General features: G+C 41.6%; 1 protein-coding gene across 5 annotated transcripts in view; it reads right to left on the reverse strand.

Annotated features, from left to right (window-relative positions):
• Nucleotides 1–21,982, reverse strand: part of MCTP2 (multiple C2 and transmembrane domain containing 2) — a 76,855-nt gene that overhangs the window by 16,732 nt on the left and 38,141 nt on the right. For all 5 annotated transcript variants that reach the window (XR_006104498.1, XM_042472746.1, XM_042472747.1 and 2 more), the window contains 10 exons: nucleotides 20,379–20,546; nucleotides 19,404–19,534; nucleotides 17,461–17,647; nucleotides 17,023–17,116; nucleotides 15,287–15,389; nucleotides 14,667–14,769; nucleotides 10,879–10,980; nucleotides 10,350–10,424; nucleotides 9,967–10,086; nucleotides 2,344–2,466 (listed from right to left, as the gene is read on the reverse strand). Coding sequence is in view for 4 of the 5 variants with exons in the window: in XM_042472746.1 (XP_042328680.1) it covers nucleotides 2,344–2,466; nucleotides 9,967–10,086; nucleotides 10,350–10,424; nucleotides 10,879–10,980; nucleotides 14,667–14,769; nucleotides 15,287–15,389; nucleotides 17,023–17,116; nucleotides 17,461–17,647; nucleotides 19,404–19,534; nucleotides 20,379–20,546 (1,206 nt within the window). In the remaining variant the exon portion in view is untranslated. The remainder of the gene's footprint in view (nucleotides 1–2,343; nucleotides 2,467–9,966; nucleotides 10,087–10,349; nucleotides 10,425–10,878; nucleotides 10,981–14,666; nucleotides 14,770–15,286; nucleotides 15,390–17,022; nucleotides 17,117–17,460; nucleotides 17,648–19,403; nucleotides 19,535–20,378; nucleotides 20,547–21,982) is intronic.

Genomic DNA, 21,982 nt, shown 5'->3' on the forward strand with positions numbered 1-21,982 from the left:
TATTATTATTATTATTATTTCTGTATACATCTACAGCCATTCGTCAACACAAAGACTGCATCCATCCTGCAGATCAGGGGCTCATTCACACTACGGAATTATAGTGCTATGATTCCACTTTATCTATCATTCTCCATCCTATTGAATCCTGGAACTGGAGGAACATTTATAATTCTCAGCCCAATGCTCCAAGCAGCAAATCCCAGCATTTGATAGGATGGTCATGTTGAAGTTAACGTGGAATTGTACTGCTATAATTGCATAGAGCGTAAGGACTGCAAGACAAGTCTGGCGTTTAATCTTGGAATAAAATCTAGTTGTTCAGACATCTCTTCCCATTGATCATGGGAAGCCCACAAGTGGAGTCAATATGGGGTAGTGGTTTGAACATTGAGCTATGGCTCTGGAGACCAGGGTTTGATTCGCTGAGCCATGGAAACCCTTGGATAAGTCACACACTCTCAGCCCTAGAGAACTCTGCAATAGGTTTGACTTGAGGTTGGAAATTACTTGAAGGCATACAACATGAACAGAAGTAGAACATGAATATAAAGATGCACCAACCCCATCTATGTTTCCTAAAAACCAGTCAATGGAGCCATGTTATGTCTAACAAGATGTAAATAGCCATAATGACTACTAGTCATTGGCAGTCTTTCCTTCCGGCATACATTTTGTCTAATCTCCTTTTCAAATATACCACCATCTCTGGTCATCACCACATCTTGGGATCGTCAATGTAATAAGGAGAGAATTTAATAGCGATGGGGAAAAAATGTTCTCAGCGACATGTATGGCAAAATCAAAGCATCCATCACCTGGTTAGCAGTAGCAGCGAAAATGGTTTAGATTTTAGCAGGACACTGATGTGTCACCTGAGAGAAAGTGATGGAGAGGGATTGTTCGTAATTCTGCCTTTTCATCCTTCATCAGATTTGTTCAGCTTCATAATAGTCTTCTTCTTTAAAAAAGAAATGGGGGGGGGTCCCCTTTTGTAGCTAATGCCCCAAGTGTCCCAAATTTCATCAAGTGGCAAAACCTCCCATTTTCCAGATATAATAAAGGACGTGTCAAATGTCTGCATGGCTCTATCTTTGGCATTTGGGACTTTGCTCAAACTACTTGGCATCTTCCCATTTGTCATGAGACAGAGCATGCCAAAAAAAACCTTAGTTAATGGAAAATGCATTTTGTCCCAATTTGAAACTGTTTACTCAGAGCGGAGGAAGAAAGGATGAGGAGGAAAGATGCAAGAAGAGGAACCAGAGGATAGATGGATAGGTAGGTAGATAAATTATAGATCGATGATTTTACTATTATGCAGGAGCTGTTGGAGACATGACAAAAAAGCATGCATTTACATTAAAAAACAAACACAAACAATCAAGATTACTGTATACACTCATGTATAAGTCTACAACTTCTGAATAACAACGGACCCAAAAAACCTGAGCCAGCTTATCCATGGCTCAATGTAAGTACTGGACTTTAACACTTATCTAAAAAAGGAACACTTTCTCTGGGTAGAGTCGGAGCAAACTGGGACTCTTTGTACTCCAGAGATTCACCCTGGAGTATGGATTGGCCCCATGTTTTGCCCATTTTGGGCCCAGGTGTCATCTAAATATGTCAATGTTGGAACAAGGCAGAAATGTTTATTTTCCTCCTTGCAGACACCACTGTTCAAATAATAAAACAAGCAAGTCTAACAAATGAAGAACGCATTTCTTCAGAGAAACTTTTCAAGGCAGTGAGCTCACCCTGAGTTTCCTCTCCCTTGTCCAGAGTACCAGAGAAGAGGGAAGAGACCCTAAAATCTGGGAACCCTATTTTTCGGCTTTACCCTCTTTGAACTTTCCTTGCTACTGTCACCAAGTCTTCATGCAAGAATTATGAGTAGCCATGTATGTGAAAGTGCTGAGCTCCCCATCAGATCCATCATTAGCGATGATGAGAACCATTCGCATGCAGGAGAAAGCGGCAAGCACAAACCGACAGCTGCAAATCCAACTGGGTTAGCCGATATCATAAAAACGTAAGGCACCGAAATCCCTCATTTCCTCCATCTCTCAAGGATAAATTACAATCAGGCCTGAAGGACGAAGGGTTGGGTTACTTAGGTTTTTTGTGGAGTTTTCAGGCTCTGTGGCCATGTTCTAAAAGGGTTTATTCCTGCTGTTTCGCCAGCATCTGTGGCTGGCATCTCTGAAGATGCCAGCCACAGATGCTGGCAAAACAGCAGGAATAAACTCTTCTAGATCACGGCCACAGAGCCTGAAAAACCCACAACAAACTATGGATGCTGACCATAAAAACCTTCAACTTCATGGTTGGGTTACTCACCTGAGTGTCTTGGACGTTGGTGACTTTCTCTGGGGTGATCAAGGAGAAGTTGTAAGCGAAGAGCAGCAACAAAGCCAAGGGAAGCATGTACAACTCAAAATGCCAAACCGTGATGACAAAAACCTAAGAGAAACAAAGCAAAGGAAGAAGGGTTTGTGGGAGATTATTAGATCATTTGCATTGAAAAAAGAAAAAAGGCAAGAGAGATTAATGGATCAGTCACAAAGTTTAGTGGTTCCTCGGACCGGTCCTTACAGGCTATAAAATGGGTTAAATCCTACATTTGCTATCCCAACTGTCTTTGCAGTAGGAATGGGGTCAAAAGGGGGGATCTCAATCTATGTAAGAAAAGTCATCTGATTCCATAAACTGAGAAGCCCAATTGCAACACTCTGAACTGCCACAAGAGCTTTTGTCAATGTTGCACAGATTCATGTTTCCTGGTTGATCTAGGATTCCCAGATTGAATGGGCATTCACATTCCTAAGCAGTGTGGATTATGCACATCCGCGTGAATGCTCACAGCATCAATGCACAATGTGAAACAACACCCATGCACAACTCTGCTTTTGCAATGTGTGCATACTTCAACTGACAAAAAATGCAAGCAATTCCTGTAGGGAAATTTAACATGCATGAGATACAGCACCAATGTGACATAGTGGTTTGGATGCTGGACTGTGACTCTGGAGACCAAGGTTCAATTCCCAGCTTGAGCATGAAACCCACTGGGTGACTTTGAGCACATCACACTCTCTCAGCCTCAGAGGAAGGCAATGGCAAACCTCCTCTGAATGAATCTTGCCAAGAAAACCCCATGACAGGTTCGCCTTAGAGTCACCATAAGTCAGAAATGACTTGAAGGGACATAACAACAAAAAGAAACTGATAGGATTCTACCCAATATTTAATGTACAGTTTTGCCTTCAGATGGTAAGCATTCACAGATATTGCCACCGAGAGGGTATGCTTGTACAGATACTCTCCAAAAGTCATCACATGCCCTCATTTGTTTCCGATTTCTATTGGAACAATGCATGCGTCTCCTATTTTGACTATCCAAGTGCAAAAATAAATGTTGCCCTTACCATTTTTTTAAAGGAAAGGAAGCCAAAACCTTTCATATTCATTCCAAATATTCAGTGCTAGAGAACAGATTCTGCCTTCCCAGTTGAAAGCAAGGGCAGGGGAGGGAGGGAAGAGCGAGCACTCGCCATCCCAAGTGCTTTAGTAATTAAACAAATGCGCATAATGAACCATATGCCCAAAAGGGGCCTCTTTTTCATGTGGGCCAGATTTTTGTTTGAATTTTTAATTTTTATATACAGATGAAACGCCGGGCGCGACAAACCAGCCATGTGAGGTAAGACGCCGTGCGGCACAGGAGGAAGAGGGAGCTGTCGATGTGATGGTGAGCAGAGCATCCTTGGATGATGATGTGTCTAGATTTCACCATTTAAAGAGACAAGACGGCTCTTCTTCTTTTCTTGCAATGTTTTGGTTTTTTCATTTTTGCATCCTTCCCTCCTTTGAGCAACTGTTTTAGACATCTGTTCAAAGTCTCCATGAAAGAGATACTGACAGCTTTTTAGGCTGAACAGACCAACAAAAAAAAACCCAACAGAATGCCGTCTGCCGGGGGGAAAAACGACCCCACGGGACAAACAACAAGGATTCTTCTGCTTTTCGTGGGACCCACCGCATCGCCCCAACTGCTCCGGTTTGGTGGGAAACCTGCCTTTGAAGCTGCAGCCAAAACGCTGCAGAACAATAAGCTCCAAGCTTAAGCCTCGGGTTCCCTCTGAATTCCAGTGATTGAAAAGTTTCATTTCCTGGCTGTCCTCTTCCAAATATTGCAAAGGCTAGGCAACCGTTAAAAACAAACAAACACAACCCATACCTTTCCAGAAAGCCTGTGAAACTAAAAGATCTACATTCCAAAGAAAACATTGCCCTGCGCAGACAAGGCAAATCGTTGCTAATTTTGCATTTTGTGCTTGGAGGAAGCAACAAGTCATTTCTGAAAGACTTTTGCACAATCGTGGCCAATTGAGCTTTTCAGACAGGTTAATGATGGGAACTGTGCAACGTCGTCTGAAAGTCCTTCCCGCAATCGCATGGGAAGGATGGGACAGGAATGGGACAAGGACAGAATAACCCCTGTGCGATAATCTCCCAATTTAACATGCATAAGATACAGCGCCAGCATGGCATAATGGTTTGGATGTTGGACTGAGACTCTGGAGACCAGGGTTTGATTCCCGCTGGACCATGGAGACCCACTGGGTAACTAATCCAGGACAAGTCACACTCTCTCAGTCTTAGAGGAAGGCAATGGCAAATCTCCTCTGAACAAATCTGGCCAAGAAAACTGCATGATAGGTTTTGCCTTAGGGTCACTATAAGTCATACATGACTTGACTTCTTGCACAAGAAGAGGGTGGATCTAGGAGTTACCACACCAGATGAAGGTACACAACAACAGCAATGACAAAATAACCTCACTGCCAAAGTCTGAGCCTCCATCTACCTTTCAAGATGTTATACGCATTGGACTGGAGTCGAAGCAACAGAGAAGTAAAGGAGACTTGTAAAAATCCATAATAACTTGGAGCATGTGTTATGGTGGGTCAATGCTCCCAGGGGAAAGAAAAAAGAAGGGTGGAAGGAAGGGAGTATTTAACTCTGGACTTTGGCCCCTATTTGTGATTGCCTATCGCCATCTGCAGGAATTTCCATTTTTACTCTTAAAAACTGCACTGAAACTGGCTTTTAATTTAGCCCTCTTCTTTGAGAAGTTATTTCAGCGTGTGCTCAAGAGGCGGGAAAGGTCCGGGATATTCCAACAAGCATGGAATGAAATGTTTTTGTCAACTCCTCGCCCAAAAGTGGAGGAACGGAAGAGCTGAGATACAATAAACAAGCAATGGCTTGTTATTTTATACACCCTGCTTTAAGAATGTTCAGTCCTTTCTGTACCTTGTGCCAGTAAAAGTGACAACAGGGCATCAAGAGTTATGCCCTTTCCCAAAATATAAGGATGGAAGCTGTGGGGAAACAAGCTTTGTAGCACACTCTGTGCAACCACAACGCCTGAAGCCAGAACATTATGTAGACTACTGACTTACACAGAAACTCTTGCATCATTTCTGTGACTTTTTTGGAAAATGGGCCACATGCACAACCTTATGATTTGTGCCGTTTCTTGCAGAGTTGTTTTTCTGCTAGAAGCTAGAATGGGGAATCCAAGGGATGAACAGTGGAGTGAAAGCATATGCATTATAATTTAATGCACTGTCCCTCCCACAATAGTTCTTTAGATATTACTCTTTTTTAAATACTTACTTTTTAAATGAGGAAATGAAGAATTTAAAAAGCTGAGGTTGACAGCAAGCACTAGTCAAAACAATGTTCAGTTTCGGGAAGTGAGGATGAGCTAATGCACACTACCAAGCCATAGAGACAGCTAACTGGAAGACAAAAGAGGTTTCTCTCCCAAAAATCCATCAGATCAGGTCTCTGAAATTACTAGTGCTGTTGTCTTGTAACTGTCACCTGCAGTGGGCATAATTACAAGTTACCTTTGCCAGCGCAACCACTTCAAATGGTAGCAGGAGGGGGGAAAGGACCTAGAGCTTGCCAAGTGTAGCCGGCAATGGAGAAGATGCATCATCCGACAGGAGTCTGTGGAAGAGAGAGGCCGAAATATAGAAAGAAAAAGCTCTGCTGTGCATGCACACACATGCACATAGGAGCATGTTAGCTGCAAAAGCAAGTACAACTGAGCATTGCTCTCTTTATGGGTGGTGAAGATGCAAGCAGTCTGCTGGACTCAGGCTTTTCAGTCCTTTCTTTTGATATTCCAAGTTGCAAGAACAATTTATTTACAGCTATGTATATAAAGACAAATCAAATCAAATATGAATGGGGAAGGGGTGGCTTTTTGGACCACTATTCAAAATGGCACACAGGATGGAGGATTATTTGTTAGTTACATTTATACTCCCATGCCCATTGCCAAAGGAGATACTGAAAGCATGCATGGCTTTCTCAAATTCTAGTCCACATGGTTTTCCAGTGATAAAAGCACTGGGGCCAGGGGAAGCCTGCAACTGGATCTCAAAAGAATCAAGAGGTAATTGCTGACCCTGGGATTCAAAAACCTAGCATTTATAAGATTGGCAAGATTTCTTCAGAGATTTGCCACTGACTTTCTCTTGAAAGCATGTGACTTGCCCATAGAATTGTAGAGTTCAGTGGCCTCACAAGGCTCAGTAAAGGCAATCCAACTGGAACATCCCCAGCAGATACCTGTCTAGCTTCTTTCTGAAGACATCCAGAGAAGGAGATCCTACTTAGATCTCTAGGCAAGGATTCCATTGTCGAAGTGTTCTTACTGTTAAGAGACTTCTAATGTTCAATCAAAATCTGTCCTCCTACCATTTCAAACCATTAGACCTGGTCCTACTTTCTGGGGCAGCAGCGAACAAACCCACATCCTCCTCTCTGTGGCAGTCCTTTAAATATTTAAATGCTATGATCATGTCACTTCTCAGTCTTTTCTCCACCAACCTGAACATGCCCAGCTCCTTCAACCTTTTCTCATAGGTTCTGTTCTCCATACTTCTTATCATCCTTGCCACCCTTCTCTGATCTTGCTCCAATTTGTCTTACATTCTGGATATCTTGGACGGTGCAGGGAAGGCCTAAGACTCACCAAATGATATGTTTCTATTTTCTGAGTATCTAGATTAGGAAGTTGGGGGGAAATCTATTCGCTCATATCTCAATAGGAAGAGATCTAATTCACACTTCTTAAGCTAACATACGAACTGGAATGCTTTAATCTGTTCCTTTGCTTGTCCACTTCCTTCCGTCTGAATTTTGAAAACGCAGCTCTCGTATCAAAAGGACATTAGGGGAAAGTATATACTAAAAAACCTCTATAAGAAGAAATTGCATCCCAAAAGTCATACTGAAAGCTGGAGAAAAATTAATACAGCCAGCCCTCTGTATCCATGCATTTTTGTATCCATGAATTCAACCATCCAACCAATACTACAAAATCAACCAATATTGATTTTGCCATTTTATATAAGGGATACCATTTTACTATGCCATTTTATTTAATGGGACTTGAGCATCCACAAATTTTGTTATCCGTGGGGCGGGGGGTCCTGAAACCGAACACCAGCAGATACCAAAAGCCCACTGTACACACATGTATATACATCCAAAACAGACGGATAAAAAGGGGCACAGTGGTCTTTTCCCAGGGATAAGCTCTGGATATTACTTCAGCCAAGACAAGAGCTGCAGTCTGCAAGTCAAAAGTGGTGCCTCTTCTCCAACGTCCCACGCCCCTTTGCTCTTCAATCTTCTTCTTATCCCTTTCAGTCGATACCCCCAAATTATTTATCTATTGCAATCTGAGGAACTGCAAATTTCATATTCATACTACAGTATTTATTCTCTAGCATTCTTGAGCCTGGTGTAGCTCAAGAGTAGACAGCAGTAAAAATAGGATTTGTCCTTGAGTGGAAAATGACTGAACTTGATGCATTGTCTCCTTAACACAAACCATGGGGCTGGGTTTGTTTTCTTGTATGTTTCTCTCAAGACAAATGTGCATTTTTTAGACTGGGTGACTTTGTGCATTTCTGTAAAAAGCACCACATTGTAAAATATGATCTGTGTTGCTTTGCTGTGAGAGTTAATAGATGTATCCATGGGTCATATCAAAATCCAATATAAAATTATCTTGTGAAGTCGAAGGCTTTCATGGTCGGCATCCATGTTTTTTTGTGGGTTTTTTGGGCTATGTGGCCATGTTCTAGAAAATGTTCTTCCTGACGTTTCGCCAGCATCTGTGGCTGGCATCTTCAGAGAAACACAAAACTATGGATGCCAGCTATGAAAGCCTTTGACTTTGCACTCTCTATATGTTCAAAAATAGTCCCAGAAGGAAAGATGGATGGTGGGGAATAGGGAAAGAAGACACAATGAAGCAACACTGTAAGCCTAGCTGATCCTAGAATTCAGGCTTAAAAGTAAATCACTCCGCATCCCCACCAACCACGCTTGCAAGAAAGAAGGTCTTGGGTAGGCTCATATGAGGAGATATGGTCTACCAGATAGACTGGACCTGAGCTCACAATTAAAAATGGGTCCATCCTGGTGGCTTAAATCCTACCCAGCATCTGAAAATGTGTCCCATCAGATCATCCCAAGGTTCTCAACCCTTCATTATGAGAAGGCCACATCTCTTCAAGAGCTTCAAATTCATATGGGCTTTCCTCTAACGTTCAGCCTTGCATGCATATGTGTTTTTTTTATCCCCCAAGGACTGATAGAGAGAGAAAAAAGGCAGTCAAATACATCCTTTTAATTTCCCTCAGATTACTGTAATTGCATTAAGAAAACTGTAATTTCATTAAATGACATAATTACCATTAATACTCAGCAAACTGTCAATAGAAGGGGTAATTATTCCGGAGGAAAGGAAAAAAATCATAAGCCGGATGTGCAACGAGGCATAATTCCTTACAACAGCCATCCAACATTTAAAATTAACCTTAAAAAATGTTTTTTAAATATGTATTATCCGCTGGTAGTAATTAGCTCCATGGCAGCAGGCTTAACTTTCAGGGCTGGAATCGGTAGGTTTTCAGCAAGAGCTGAAAAGACAACATAAACCAGGGTTGCTCAACTCCTTCACGATTTGCTTCAAGGAAATCACATCAATTAGTTGCTATTTTTTTTTTTTTTTTTTGCATCTTTTTCCCTGTTATGTCACGGTGGGATGCTGGTATAAAAAAGATCAGGCTTGCAGTTTATAAGCCAGCTTAGCATAGTGGTTTGAGTATTGGAGTACAACTCTGAAGGCCAGGGTTCAAATCCCATCTTGGCCATGAAACTCACTGGGTGACCATAAGCAAGTCCTATGCTCTCAGCCTCAGGGGAAGGCAAACCTCCTCTGAAGACATCTTGCCAAGATCATAGGTTCATGTTAGGGTTGTCGTAAGTCCCAATGTTGGTACAGTTGCCCCTTGGAACTTGTGGGGATCTATTCCATATCTTCCCGTGAGTTCCAAAATGCGCACATATTCAAGCCCCATAGGCTTGAATGGGGTGCGTGCATGCAGGGTGCGCAGCACAGGCATATGCCCCATTGGGATTAATGGCAGTCGACCCTCCGCAGACTTCCAAGTCCATGGATTGAAGGGCCGACTGTATTTGACACTGTATCTTCACACTTGATGATCTTCTCTAGTTCCTCCATAGCTGCCCTTCCAAGTCCAAATCTTCTTCTGATTTCATGACTACAGTCTCCATTTTGGTTAATGGCTGAGCCAAAGTATGGAAAGTCACTACCTATTTCAATGTCTTGTCTGCTTTAAATTTATGCAAATCATCTATGGTCATTATTTTGTGGATCAAATGGGAGATTGGTTGTGATCCACCACCCAATTCATCAGCAGCAGCAGCAGCATCATTACCATCACCGTTATCATTTCAGGAGGCAGCATCCCAAGTTTGGTCCACTCTCTCCAGGCTGTCTCTACAAGGGACCACAGAAGCCATTTATGAGATTCCAGTCCCTGTGTGAAGAATCCCACTTACCACAAATGCTATCACACTCCTTACGGGGGACTCCCAGCGAAAGCAGCTTTGAAGAAACTGTATGGCATTCCATAGTGCCATGGTGATTCTTTTCACACGATCAGCATTTCTTGATAAGATCTGGAAGACAACAGAAGGAAAGGAAGAACAGATCAAAACATATGTGTAAGCATATTAGTAATAAAGAAATAAAAATAAGAGGAGCTATTTTAGGACAAGTTCAGGTTTGAGATAGTATCAAACCATGGCTTGATGTTGCATCCAAACTAAGATGATGCGTGCTTATTCTCTCTCTGCTGGAAAATAAAGCTTCCATATTGTGTTCACATTAACCACTGTTGCCTGCATTCAGAAAGACATAAGAACTAAGAAACTGATAGTACCTTCTTTGAAAACTTGCGATTGTCATCCAGAAACCGTCTTTCACGAGGAGAAAAGGTTCTGATGCTTGCTTTCACCTAAGAAAAAATATACAAAAACAATCACATTGCAGTCATTTTTATGCTCAAGATCTGTCTTGATTCGGTATTTAAACAGCACTCTGCTACCGAAAAGTGAAACATTATAGATCCCTTGCTAAAATGGCTTTTGCTATCCCAGTCGTCTAAAATATATAGGCACAACAGTTGGCCTATCTGTTGTTCTTCCATAGAATGTAGTGCAAATATGTGAAAGGACCCACGGTCTTTTGCCCAATCCTTTTCTCCTCTCCGCTCTGTAGTTCAGCTGCACGATCTAATCCTTTCACTGCCATTTTTCACTACCCTCACTTGAGCTTTTTGTCCAGATCCCAAACTGTGATTCACTTTAACCATTGGTGCATTGAAATAAACCAACTTCTTTCCCTATGATTTGGCAAAATAGCACTTCATTATAAGATGGTATTAGCTCCGCAGGAGACATCCAACTTACAGGATTAAAGAGGACATCCAGCTCCAAGTAAATCACACCTTTGGAAGGAAGTTCCAGATCTTTATTCTTTAGTGCATAGCAACTTTGCTGCCCATTTCTAATCTGCAATTGAATTTTTAAAAATGAAGACACAAGATTAATAATAAAATACTATCCCTTGAATGGGTCCACCTTCTTGCATTGCTTTTTCATGGTTCAGCCAAGTATGCAAAGCAGATTTATAACCTCAGCTGATATCAGAGTCACTAGTCTCTTCTGACTACATGTTCAAATTTGGTTTGGATAAGATCCCAGCAGCAAATAGTACCTTTATTTCTATGAAAAATATACATGAAGAGCATCATGGGTGAGAAAAACACTCTCACACCTGGCAGCAATAAAACCCCTCCAGAGCACCTTATATCTCCACTCAGGATGGATGAAATCTTGGTGGTTTTAAGATACTCATTGGAATGATCCAATTCACACCTTCCTGGTTTTGTGGCACAGAGAAGCACATCTTGCCTCAGAAATTCACACATTTGCAAGGCTTGCTGTATTGTCTGGACATACAAAACCTTGTATAGAGTTTCAAAACACAAGCAGCTCAAATGTAGTTGAAAGATAGAGATAAACACACTTCGCGCAAAGTGTGCAAAAGCATGTACATTCAAAAACAAATGCATAAATAAGTGAATGTGGTACAGAAAACGCATACGGGAAAGAGGCATATCTCGACGCAAGGAGAAAACCCCCTGAAATCTCACCATTTGGTATGAAGAAAGCGTGGGAGAGGAATGGAAATGATGTTTGGAGAATCACCATGGTCCAATCCACACGATACAATTATAGCACTTTGTTTGCACTCTAAATGTCATGGTTCCATGTTAGTGAATTATGGGATTTGTAGTTTCAAGAGATATTTTAAAATTCTGTGCTGAAAAGCTCTAGTCGCTCCTTAAATTACTAATCCTGGAGTTATGGCCACTAAAGAGGAATCAAAGTGCTATAAGTATGTAGTGTGGAAGGGCACAACGGCACCAACTGTTAACAGTCAGTCTAGAGATTTCCAAGCTCCACCGAATGCCATAGTCTAACAGCCTCATGGGATGTCAAACCTCAGCCAAAGACACACTGGATTTCTCAAGGGCTAATGGATATATTTGCTGAACCGCTTGTCCAAAACATCCCTGGCAAAATGGATGTGAAAGAGTAAAACATCGCTATGGATAGCCAATGCTAACTCCATTAAGGAGCAGCCCTGCTGCCCACTTGAGAATTTTAATGAAATAGGGAAAGTCAGAGATTGATACAGTACAGGACACCAAGGAGACAAGGTTCTTAAAGAATAGAGACTGAATTTTCATTGCTCTTGTCTGGAAGAAAAATGGTGCGGTGACTACTTCTTCCCCCACCTCCACTCCTTTTGCATCAATTTACGGATGCTCCAAAAGGAAGCCTGTCACCAATGCAGTTTTCATTGTCTTCCCTGGATGACACAACACAAAATAGTTCAGTGCTGGAGTGGAAGACTAGGTCACGACAAAAGGCTGGATGGAACAATTTTTCCATTTCGATCTTTGAGCATAAAGTTAGTATTCAACAGGGGATGGAGCTGATATTCTTTCCCTACAACATCCCATTGTGTTTTCTACCAGAGAACTGTGCGGCCCACACAAGAATGAAAACAACAGCAATAGCAACAACAAAACATTGTTGAAAAATGATTCATAAGGAGCATCCTCAAAGTCACTTGATAAAAAGCAAATTTTTCACTTCTCCAGAACAATTGTTCAGGTGATGAAACCGCAACATCTCCTTCCAGTTACTCTAAAGATGGATTCCAGTGGTGCATCTACACTGTCAAAATAATGCTGTCTGAAACCACTTTAAGTGCTATAGATCTGTTCTATGGAATGAAGTCTTTTGCACTGCTTTATTATTTTTAGTTTAGATCCGTTATGCAAGGCAATAGTCAACTCTTCCTGAAGTGGCTTGTTTTTAAAAATGCAGACAAAGAAATCCAGGCAGAATCGAATTCAGATCTTCCCTTCCACGGCCGCACACATGCTTCTCTTCCCTCCCATCTCATCTATAGCCTGCCTTGTTATGGGAATCCTGAGGGACCCTTGACAAATGTCTATAAAATCAAGAGGAGAGGAGTAAAAAATCAAACCCTAACATCTTCTCTCTGTCAGCCCACACAGCTGGCTGCCTCTTGCGCATAGAGCATTTGGCAGGCGCTGGCTCTCCAGGAGACCAGCTGCTCACGCCGCTCCTGTCCAGTAACATCAGGGATACGAGGATTCGGGGAGAAATTAACAGAGTCATCCAAAATTGAATAAAAGATGTTCAAGGGATTGCGCCTTCCCTGTAAACATCAAACGGTCCGTCGCCCAATGAGATCTCCTTGGAACATTTTAAAAATGGGGGGAGGAAACCTGAAATACCTTCGGACTCTAGAAATGAAAGGCACACTCGGCCCAAGTGTCAAGGAAGGTGTGAAAAAGGAGACAATGCAAACAACTTGTATTCTTTGCTGAAAGAAGAGTATGGGTTTCCAAGGGACCAGAGTTGATTTTGATGGGTAGGTTCTCAAATGGGGCCAAATCCCACTCTTATTTCCATCAAGCATTACGTTTGCTTCGAGTCCCTTTCAATAGCAATTTAAATGCATTTATAAATAGCCCTGCTTCTAGAACGGCGTGCAAAAGCGGAGCTAGAAACCAAGCCCTAGCAAAAATCTAGCAAAAGGAATAGCCCTGGGGAGCTGAATATTGTTTAATGTGGAGAAAAGACGACTGAGAGGTGATATGAGTGCCATCTCTAAATATCAGAAGGGATGTCATGTGGGAGATGGATCCAGCTTGTTTTCTGCTGGCTCCACACTGAGACTAGGACATGAACCAATGGATTCAGATTACAAGAAAAAGAGATTCCACCTAAATATTGTTAAGCACTGAAGTCATGGTCCAACACTCGAACCAGTGTGCTATGCTGTCTCAGACACAACCAACGAAGTAGATTTGGGTCTACTAAAGCTTAGGTTACCAACTTCTTTCCTGCATCAAGGTTCCTTTCCATACTGATTCAGACAAACATGGCTATGTCTTTGGATGCCAGAGTATTACTCTCCACTGGCTCTGATATAGGATCTCAGCCATAATCTCAGCCAGGATACCCAAAGCATCAGGGTTAAGCAAGACTAACAACTAACTTAGTATTTGGCTCAACTGTTCTGTCATCCCAGTTGCAACACTGGAAAGAGAGTGTCCATAGAATATATGCAAAGAGCACTTATAGGGGAAGTAATGGCAAACCTCCTCTGAACAAGAAAATCTAGCAATAGGTCCACCTTAGTAAGTCAGAAATGACCTGAAGGCGCACAACAACAAACTACATCTGTACATGGTGAGAATAGCTACCTACACAAGAACTGAAACTACTTGGAAGAGAATACATAATAACTAAGATTTGATACTACTCCCCCAAGGAAAAATGGGGGGAAATGAACAAGAAAGTGGAGATACCAAAATAGTACAGTACATTCAAAAGGGAAGTCAAGCAACAACACTGATCAACCAGCGATGTATCAATGATTCTCTCTCTTGCAATTCGTCGCTTCGCTGCAAGACTACTTCACATGCGACATCAAGGACCATCATAAATATCAAGAGAAACAGACACATCACAGATGTTCATTTGTCTTTCTGTCTGAACTGCTACAAGGAGTAGGGAATGGCAGCATATCCCACTGAAACCATCACGTCCCAAATGATACGTGGAGCAAAATGTAAAAACAAACTCACAGACAGTAAAGGGATGGCAACTTTCCCAAGGAAATCAGGTGGTTTATCTCCATCTTCGTCAAACACGGTCACTTCAAGAACTTCATGGATGTCTTTGACAGGGCTAGAAAGAGATTCACAGGCAGGAGAATTAGGAATATATACTCGTTCCATCTGCTACAAAAACAGAGTTCAATATATGTATTCATTAATTTAAGTCCTGGTCACTTTGGTCCATTAGGATCACATATCATTGCATTCCCAGACATCTAATCACATGAATCCTATTTTTGCCAAGTTTTCGTATTGCGCACGTTTGTGGGCCCAAGTTATGAGAAAATACGTTGGGTATGAAAGTGTTAGGACCAACACTTTGGGTATGAAAGTGTTAGGACCAACACATCATCTTGTCAGCAAGTACCAAGTCTGGACTATGTGCATCTCACAAATATCCGGGGGCTCCAAAATTACGGAATGTCATAAAACCAAATAGCAAGATTTCGTGGACAATGAATTACATATTGAATGCTTTATGTTTAAGAATCAGTCTACAAGACTTGGTCCCTGGTCCCTCAGACTATTTCCTACATGTGCTAGTTGCAACTCCTAAAACTTTGAGTTCCAACTGCAAATCTACTTACAAAGTAAACACCTGGTTCCACTCTGGATTGAGGTTTTTATAAACAGTGTAACTCTGAAGTCTGTCGTTTCCCAGCTCCAAAAGGCAGAAGGGATCACTTTTGCCTGGAAGGAAAACAGCAGCATTACAAAGTTTTCTTCTTAAGCAACTGATGGTACTCCTCCTTGGGTCCACATTTCCAAGGCATTTTGTGTTGTGCATAGTTGTGCGTCTGAATACCTAGGGGACATAAACTGACACACACAATTTAATCAGTTCACCAAGTATTTCCCACCTAGTTGCATTGCCCTCTGAAAGTTACTCTAAACCAAAAATATAATCTTGACATATGCATCTTTTGCGATCCCAGATCAGTTTTGTTTTGTTTGTTTGTTTGCATCATTACAAGGTCCTCTTTTTAATTCAGGTATTTTATCATGATAGGCAGGATAATAAAAGTTGCTAAGGGGTTGGAATGGATGGCCCCTGTGGTCCTTTACAACTCTATGAGTGCATCCCTATAGCAGAAATAATCCAGTTTGACACCACTTTAACAGCCATGGCTCATCGCTGTGGAATCCTGGAATTTGTCACTTGTTGTAGCCCCAGAGGTCTCTGACAAAGAAGGCTAAAGGTGTCCCAGTAATACAGTTCTCAGAATTGTTTGCACTGGGGCATGGCAGTTAAAGTGGACTCAAACTGGATTATTTCTGAAGTGCAGATGCAACCTATGATTCTAGGGTTGATGGGTTTAAATGTATTTGCAGCTCAGTATCGACCTCCTCCTCCAATGCACTTTCAGCACGCCTTGAACATCAAACAACAGATACCAGAATCCCATAGCATTGAGCCATTGCAGTTAAACTGGATTATTTCTGCAATGCAGATGGAGCTTTAGTTGGAGACAAACTATCTTCCCATTCCTAGATTCAACCAACTCTCTGAAATGAAATGCAATATATTGGCACATACATGTTCCTCAAAATGGGGGAATATATTGGGGAAACCCTTAGGCTGTATATACAACATTGTAGACAACTGTAGATACATGGAGATATGCCTCAAACCAGAAGCAAAAAAAAAAGGCTTTGATAACTGGCTTCTTTTATTTCCTATTGTAACTGTACTATCATTGATACTCCAACTCCCTAATTCTTATACAGATTTATGGAAATATGCTTTTATGTGATGTTTTACTTACTGTTTTCATGCTTGCGCGTGTGCGTGTTTAATGCTAACTCATGTATATATATATATATATACATACAATAAAATTGTATTGTAAAAGTACAAGGAGGTTGAGAATGGGGAGGATATTGGGAATTCACATTTTAAATTAACATGTAAGAGGTGTTCCTTTCTCTCCTCCATCTCTGCATAGCTATTTTGAACAGAGAAGAAAAGGAGGCATAAAAGGAAATACATTTGTTCAGAAATCATTTATTTCTTTATCATACCATGGAATGAGCCATTTCACGATGCTCTATTCTCTATAATACAGAATGATTCAGTTGTGTTTGGTTAACTAATAATATGTGTATGATTCATATATTAGACATACTGTGCCTGATACGTTCTTTTATATATATATATATATATATATTATTTTTCGGTATGCTTGCTTTTATTTTTTATTTTTCTTAATAAAAAGGGAGGGATGCACAAATTGGTCCTCTTTTCAATGAACATCCACTTTGTGCATTGAACCAAAAATTAAAAACAAAGACTAAACGTTAGAAAAAAAACAATATTGCATACCTGAAAAATCAGCAGCTAACAGATCGACAGCTTTTAAAATTTTCACTTGCAAAAACCCAATGTCTTTTATCTTCTGGAATGAGTTCCTTATACACTGCAAACCAAGGTTAGAAGAAAGGAAAACATTTTTTAAAGCATTGCTTTGATTTTGCACATTTGCAATCCGCTCCTTATTATGGCTATGATTTATTATTTAGATAGGACTTCACTAAATACAATTTGCAAAACCCATGAGCTCCCTCCACTTCTTTGAGATGCCCCTAGTCATGGCGGATTTTATTTTTTGGTGATGATACTATTGGACCAGAAGTCTTAATACTGAGGCCATAAAAACAAATAGATTATTATAGTGCTACGTTCCACTTTGACTGCCATTGCTGTATCCTCTTCTCCACCATGGAAAAATAATGAAAAGGGGGGAAATGCATCCAAACTCACATAACGCTGGGAAATTTGTTTCCTTTCACTGGGGTCCCCAAGGGGACAAACGCACAAATCAGAGACAGAAACACCATGGCAAGGTGCAACTGAGATTGCTATCAACAACGATCCGGGCTGTTTCTCCAGGGGCAATTCCAAATATCTGGTTTGCTCACCGGGAAGTGCCGCAACATCTACTTTGCACCTAAAACAACAGAAGCAAAGGGGAATTAAGTCACAAGCACGGTACCAATGGGTTTTCCCCTACGGACAAACTGTCTGACTTCATTGCTCATTCATTCACTGCTGACAAGGTGCAGAGGGTCTTGCAATCTTTGAAGCAGATTGGTGGCTGTTGAGAAGTGGCTGGACTGAAACTCTCATCCATCCTCACCATTGAGTGTGCTGGCTAGGTCTGATGGGAGTTGCAGTCCCACAATATTGTAAGGGACACAGATTCCTCACCCCTACTTTCAAGGGAGGTAGATAAAATGCCTAGGGAGCCAGCATGGTTTGAGTGCTGGACTGCAATTCTGGAGACCAGGGTTCGATTCTCAGCTTGGCTATGGAAACCCATTGGGTGACTTGGGCATGTCACACTCTCTCAACCTCAGAGGAAGGCAATGGCAAACCTCCTCTGAACAAATCTTGCCAAGAAAACCCCATGATAAACCACCTTAGACCATAAGTCGGAAACTACTTGAAGGCACATAACAAACAAACAGATAAAATGCTTAGAAAAAGCTGCAAAAGTAGAGTGGAGCCATCAAATATCTGTGATTTGGAAGTCAATGGAGTGCAACGTTCCTTTCCAGGAGCTCTATGAATTTTTTGCTTTCAGGGGAAAAAACACTGACTGAGCAAACATTTGGAGCTTCAAATAAGAGAGAGACTCTTCTAAGGGGGCAGTTTGGCAGCCTTGGTATGCGGCCGGAGTCAGGTTTCCAAACAGAGACAGGTCTGGGAAGAAGGTCTGGAGCAAGCTTTCAGTGCTTAAAACCTGTTGACAGGGTTTTTATTTAAACAAAAATGTGTTAAGGTGTTTTCTTAATAGGGCCCCCGCAAAAAAATACATCCAACCCTGCGGAGTCTACCCAGGTGGGTCCTTTCTAGGTAAATGGGCCGTGAGTTGTTCTCGACTGATCCCACTCCAGCTGCAGGATCAGAGCAGTTGGCACCTATTGCTACAAAACCGCAGAGATTTCCTACTTTTAAATTGTCAGGTTTGGAAAGGAGGGAGCAGAGAAGTCGGCTTTCTTGACATACTCAAGCTCACTTGCGGGGAAAGAGAAGTGCTGCGAAGGGCAGGCTAAACAACCCATTTACAAGTTGTTCTAAGTACAAGGTTTGTAAGAGCCTAAACCAGGGGAATAAAGCATCCTAGACTTGCATGACACCTTTGGAGACCACATTGCCAGCTCCGCAAACCAGTGTTAAGCTGGTGCACAAAAGACTGAACTCAAGTGCATTGTCACTGCAGAGGGACAGGGAGACTACAAAAGTTCAATTTGGGAATCAAATCTCTTCTACTACTAATTTACTAATGGAACTTAACAAGGAACAGCTTCACTCCTTTTGCAGTGTCACCATAATTTTTTAGAAAGTTACTTATGGAGTGCGGCTTTGCTAAAAAGTAGAGAACGAATGTCACATTGTTCCAGGGTTGGCTTATGCCAGCCTCACAGTGGTGTGTTGCGTTCTGTTGTGAGAATAGAGCAGGATGTATGTATTGTATAGGTTTCTGCATGACTGGAAGACCTGGTTGCATTCATAGGTTCTTGATATGAAAAGGTCCTCAATGGGGTTTCAGCAAACTTCAGTTACAAGAACAACACAATATAACACAGTTATAAATCTGAGGATGCACTTGGAGAGAAAAGGAGAGAGGGGGGTTTCTTTATCACATCAGTGCCCCATTATTACTCTTTAAAAACCTTTTAAAAAAAGAAGGCAAAACTTACGTTCCCAAAACTTCTTCATGCTTTTTGTTATCCTTTCCCCAGATTTCAATCTCCAACACATCCTTCCTGTCAGAGAAGTAGTGAAAATCAAACTGTTCCCTCCACTGTAGATTTGCTCTCTTACACAGAGTCTAGAAAACATGCGGTTATAAGGTTTACTTTTCTTTTCATTTCATTTCTTTCTTTTAAAAAAAGAGAGGTTTGCTTCTTTCATAGAACAGTTCGAAGGAGGGCAGAAGCAAAAGAAGATCTTTCAAAAGCAAGAAGTACGGAACAGCTGTCATTTGCGCCACTGTGAAAGAAGCGGAGTACGCTTTGTACTCCACACCAGAGGATTCATATCTTTTAAGGCACATATAAAAATGCATGCAAATGTAAATGCTGGCAATTTAAACTGTCTGACAGTGTAACCCTAATGTAAAATAGTGCCAGCTGTAGGAGGTTAGAATTAGGCACAAGCTTCCTCTCGCGTCAGAAATACTTTTCTTCCAGCAGAACCATCTTTTGCTGGCTGATCTAAAAGACCTGCCAACAGAACTGCTCTGCTGGCAGAAGAATCAGAAAAAGGTCGGAGAAGGAGCATAGACACATTTTAGAGCTGCATCTGCACTGCAGAAAGAATCCAGTTTGACACCACTTTAACTGCCATGGCTCAGTGCTATAAAATACCGAGAACTGTAGCTCTATGAGACATTTAGCTTTCTCTGCCAGAGAGCTCTGGTGCAACGACATACCAAAATCCCATAGCATTGAGCCATGGCAGTTGAAGTGGTGTCCAATGTAGTTTCTTAAAGCAAGTGATCAATGACTGAAGGTCAACAGAGTAGTTTGGCCTTTGGAACAAACTTGCTCCCTCTTCATGCACAAACTTTCCTTTTACATTGCAATATACTGAGGTTCTCATGGGAATGGGTTTCCAGATGGGTTGCTGCGTCCAACCCCAGCATAGAGAAATTGTTCACCCATTCCACTCACCTTGCTCTTATACTTCTGGTCTCCCATTTTTAACAGTACAAAGATCTGTGTCATTCCCCCAGCAGGGATATTCTTCCCTTCCAGTAAAGCAATGGTAACCGTTCCATTCCATAGTTGGTTTTTTTGTTGTAGGGAATCCTCCGTCCTCGACGTCCGCATGAAGCTTGCCTAAAGATGGAGAAAAACACAGGCAATCTTCCAATGCTGTGCTGAGCGTTCATTTGTGAATCCAGACAAGACAAAGATGCTTAATGTTAAGTATCCTAATATGTAGGTTGGAGATGTGTCAACCAGTTCTGGATAGGGTTACTCCCACCCTGAAAGACTCGTGTTCACTGTTTGGGAGTGCTACTGGATCCATCTCTCCAAACATCATCCCAGACAAATGTCATCCCAGGTAGGCCACTGAATCCAACCCACTGCAACTAGGGCATTCCTGGCAGATAGCTGTCCAGATCCAAAGAAAAAGACCTCACCACCTTTCCAAATAATTGGCTCCGCTGATGAACCACTTTTACTGTCAAGAAGTTCCTTCTAACGTTCAATTGAAATCTACCCTCCTGTAACTTAAAACCAGTAGACTTGGTCCTACTCTCTGGGACAGTAGAGAAGAAACCTGCCCCCTCCCTTCTATGCAATCCCTTATACAGTATATTTAAAGAGGACCATCATGTTACTCCTCAGTCTTCTCTTCACCAAGCTGAACATGCCCAGCTCCTTCAATCTTTCCTCATATGTTTTGTTCTCCATACCTCTTATCACCTGTATTAATAGAACTGTAGTGTCCTGGACAAGGAAAGTAATAGTCCCACTGCATGAAATGAAACCATTTCAATTTATCTTTATCTTTCTTGAAATGAGGTGCCCAGAAGTGAATGCAATACTCCATATGGGGCCTGACCAGCACAGAATGCAGTGGGACTATTACTTTCCTTGTCCAGGACAGTACAGTTCTATTAATACAGGCAAAAAATAGTATTTGCATTCTTTGCTGCAGCCCCAGACTCTGGGTCATATGCAATTTAGGATCAACAATAATCCCAAGACACTTTTGAAGGAGAAGAGGAAGATTGAATTGAAAGTGGATAGACTCTGTCAAAGAAGCCCACAGCCTTGAGTTTGCAAGTCCTGAGCAGGGTTGCTACAAACAGGTTGTCATGTCCCTGTCTCATTCACAGGGTTGCCATAAGGCAACACCAACATAATGACATTTAACAACAAAGCCCCAAAACTGTGAAGCTTCTTGTTGCATCTAGGAATCTCCTTGCCGGAGTTTCCTGACACTTGGGAGGAAAAAAACACGTCGACCTGAGAATAGGATTTTCAAAAACATTATATCCATGCCTAGTACTTGCGACTGGCTCTTGGTGGAAGGGGAGAAAATGGATCCACTCAAAATAGAGACTTTTCCCCCCAGTTCTTTAATTCCATGCACTAAAATGTCAGAAACACACCCAGAGTATTCTGAAATTGCTCTTCTGGGTTAAACAGCCATGGCCTTTATAATCCCACACACAGATCCATCTACTTCTGTGGAATCAGAGGATTCCATCCAAAACATACCATTTAACTTTCTTTGGATGAATGCTAGCAAGCCTTCATAA

This window comes from Sceloporus undulatus, chromosome 6 (genome assembly GCF_019175285.1).
Source record: "Sceloporus undulatus isolate JIND9_A2432 ecotype Alabama chromosome 6, SceUnd_v1.1, whole genome shotgun sequence".
Lineage (NCBI taxonomy): Eukaryota > Metazoa > Chordata > Lepidosauria > Squamata > Phrynosomatidae > Sceloporus > Sceloporus undulatus.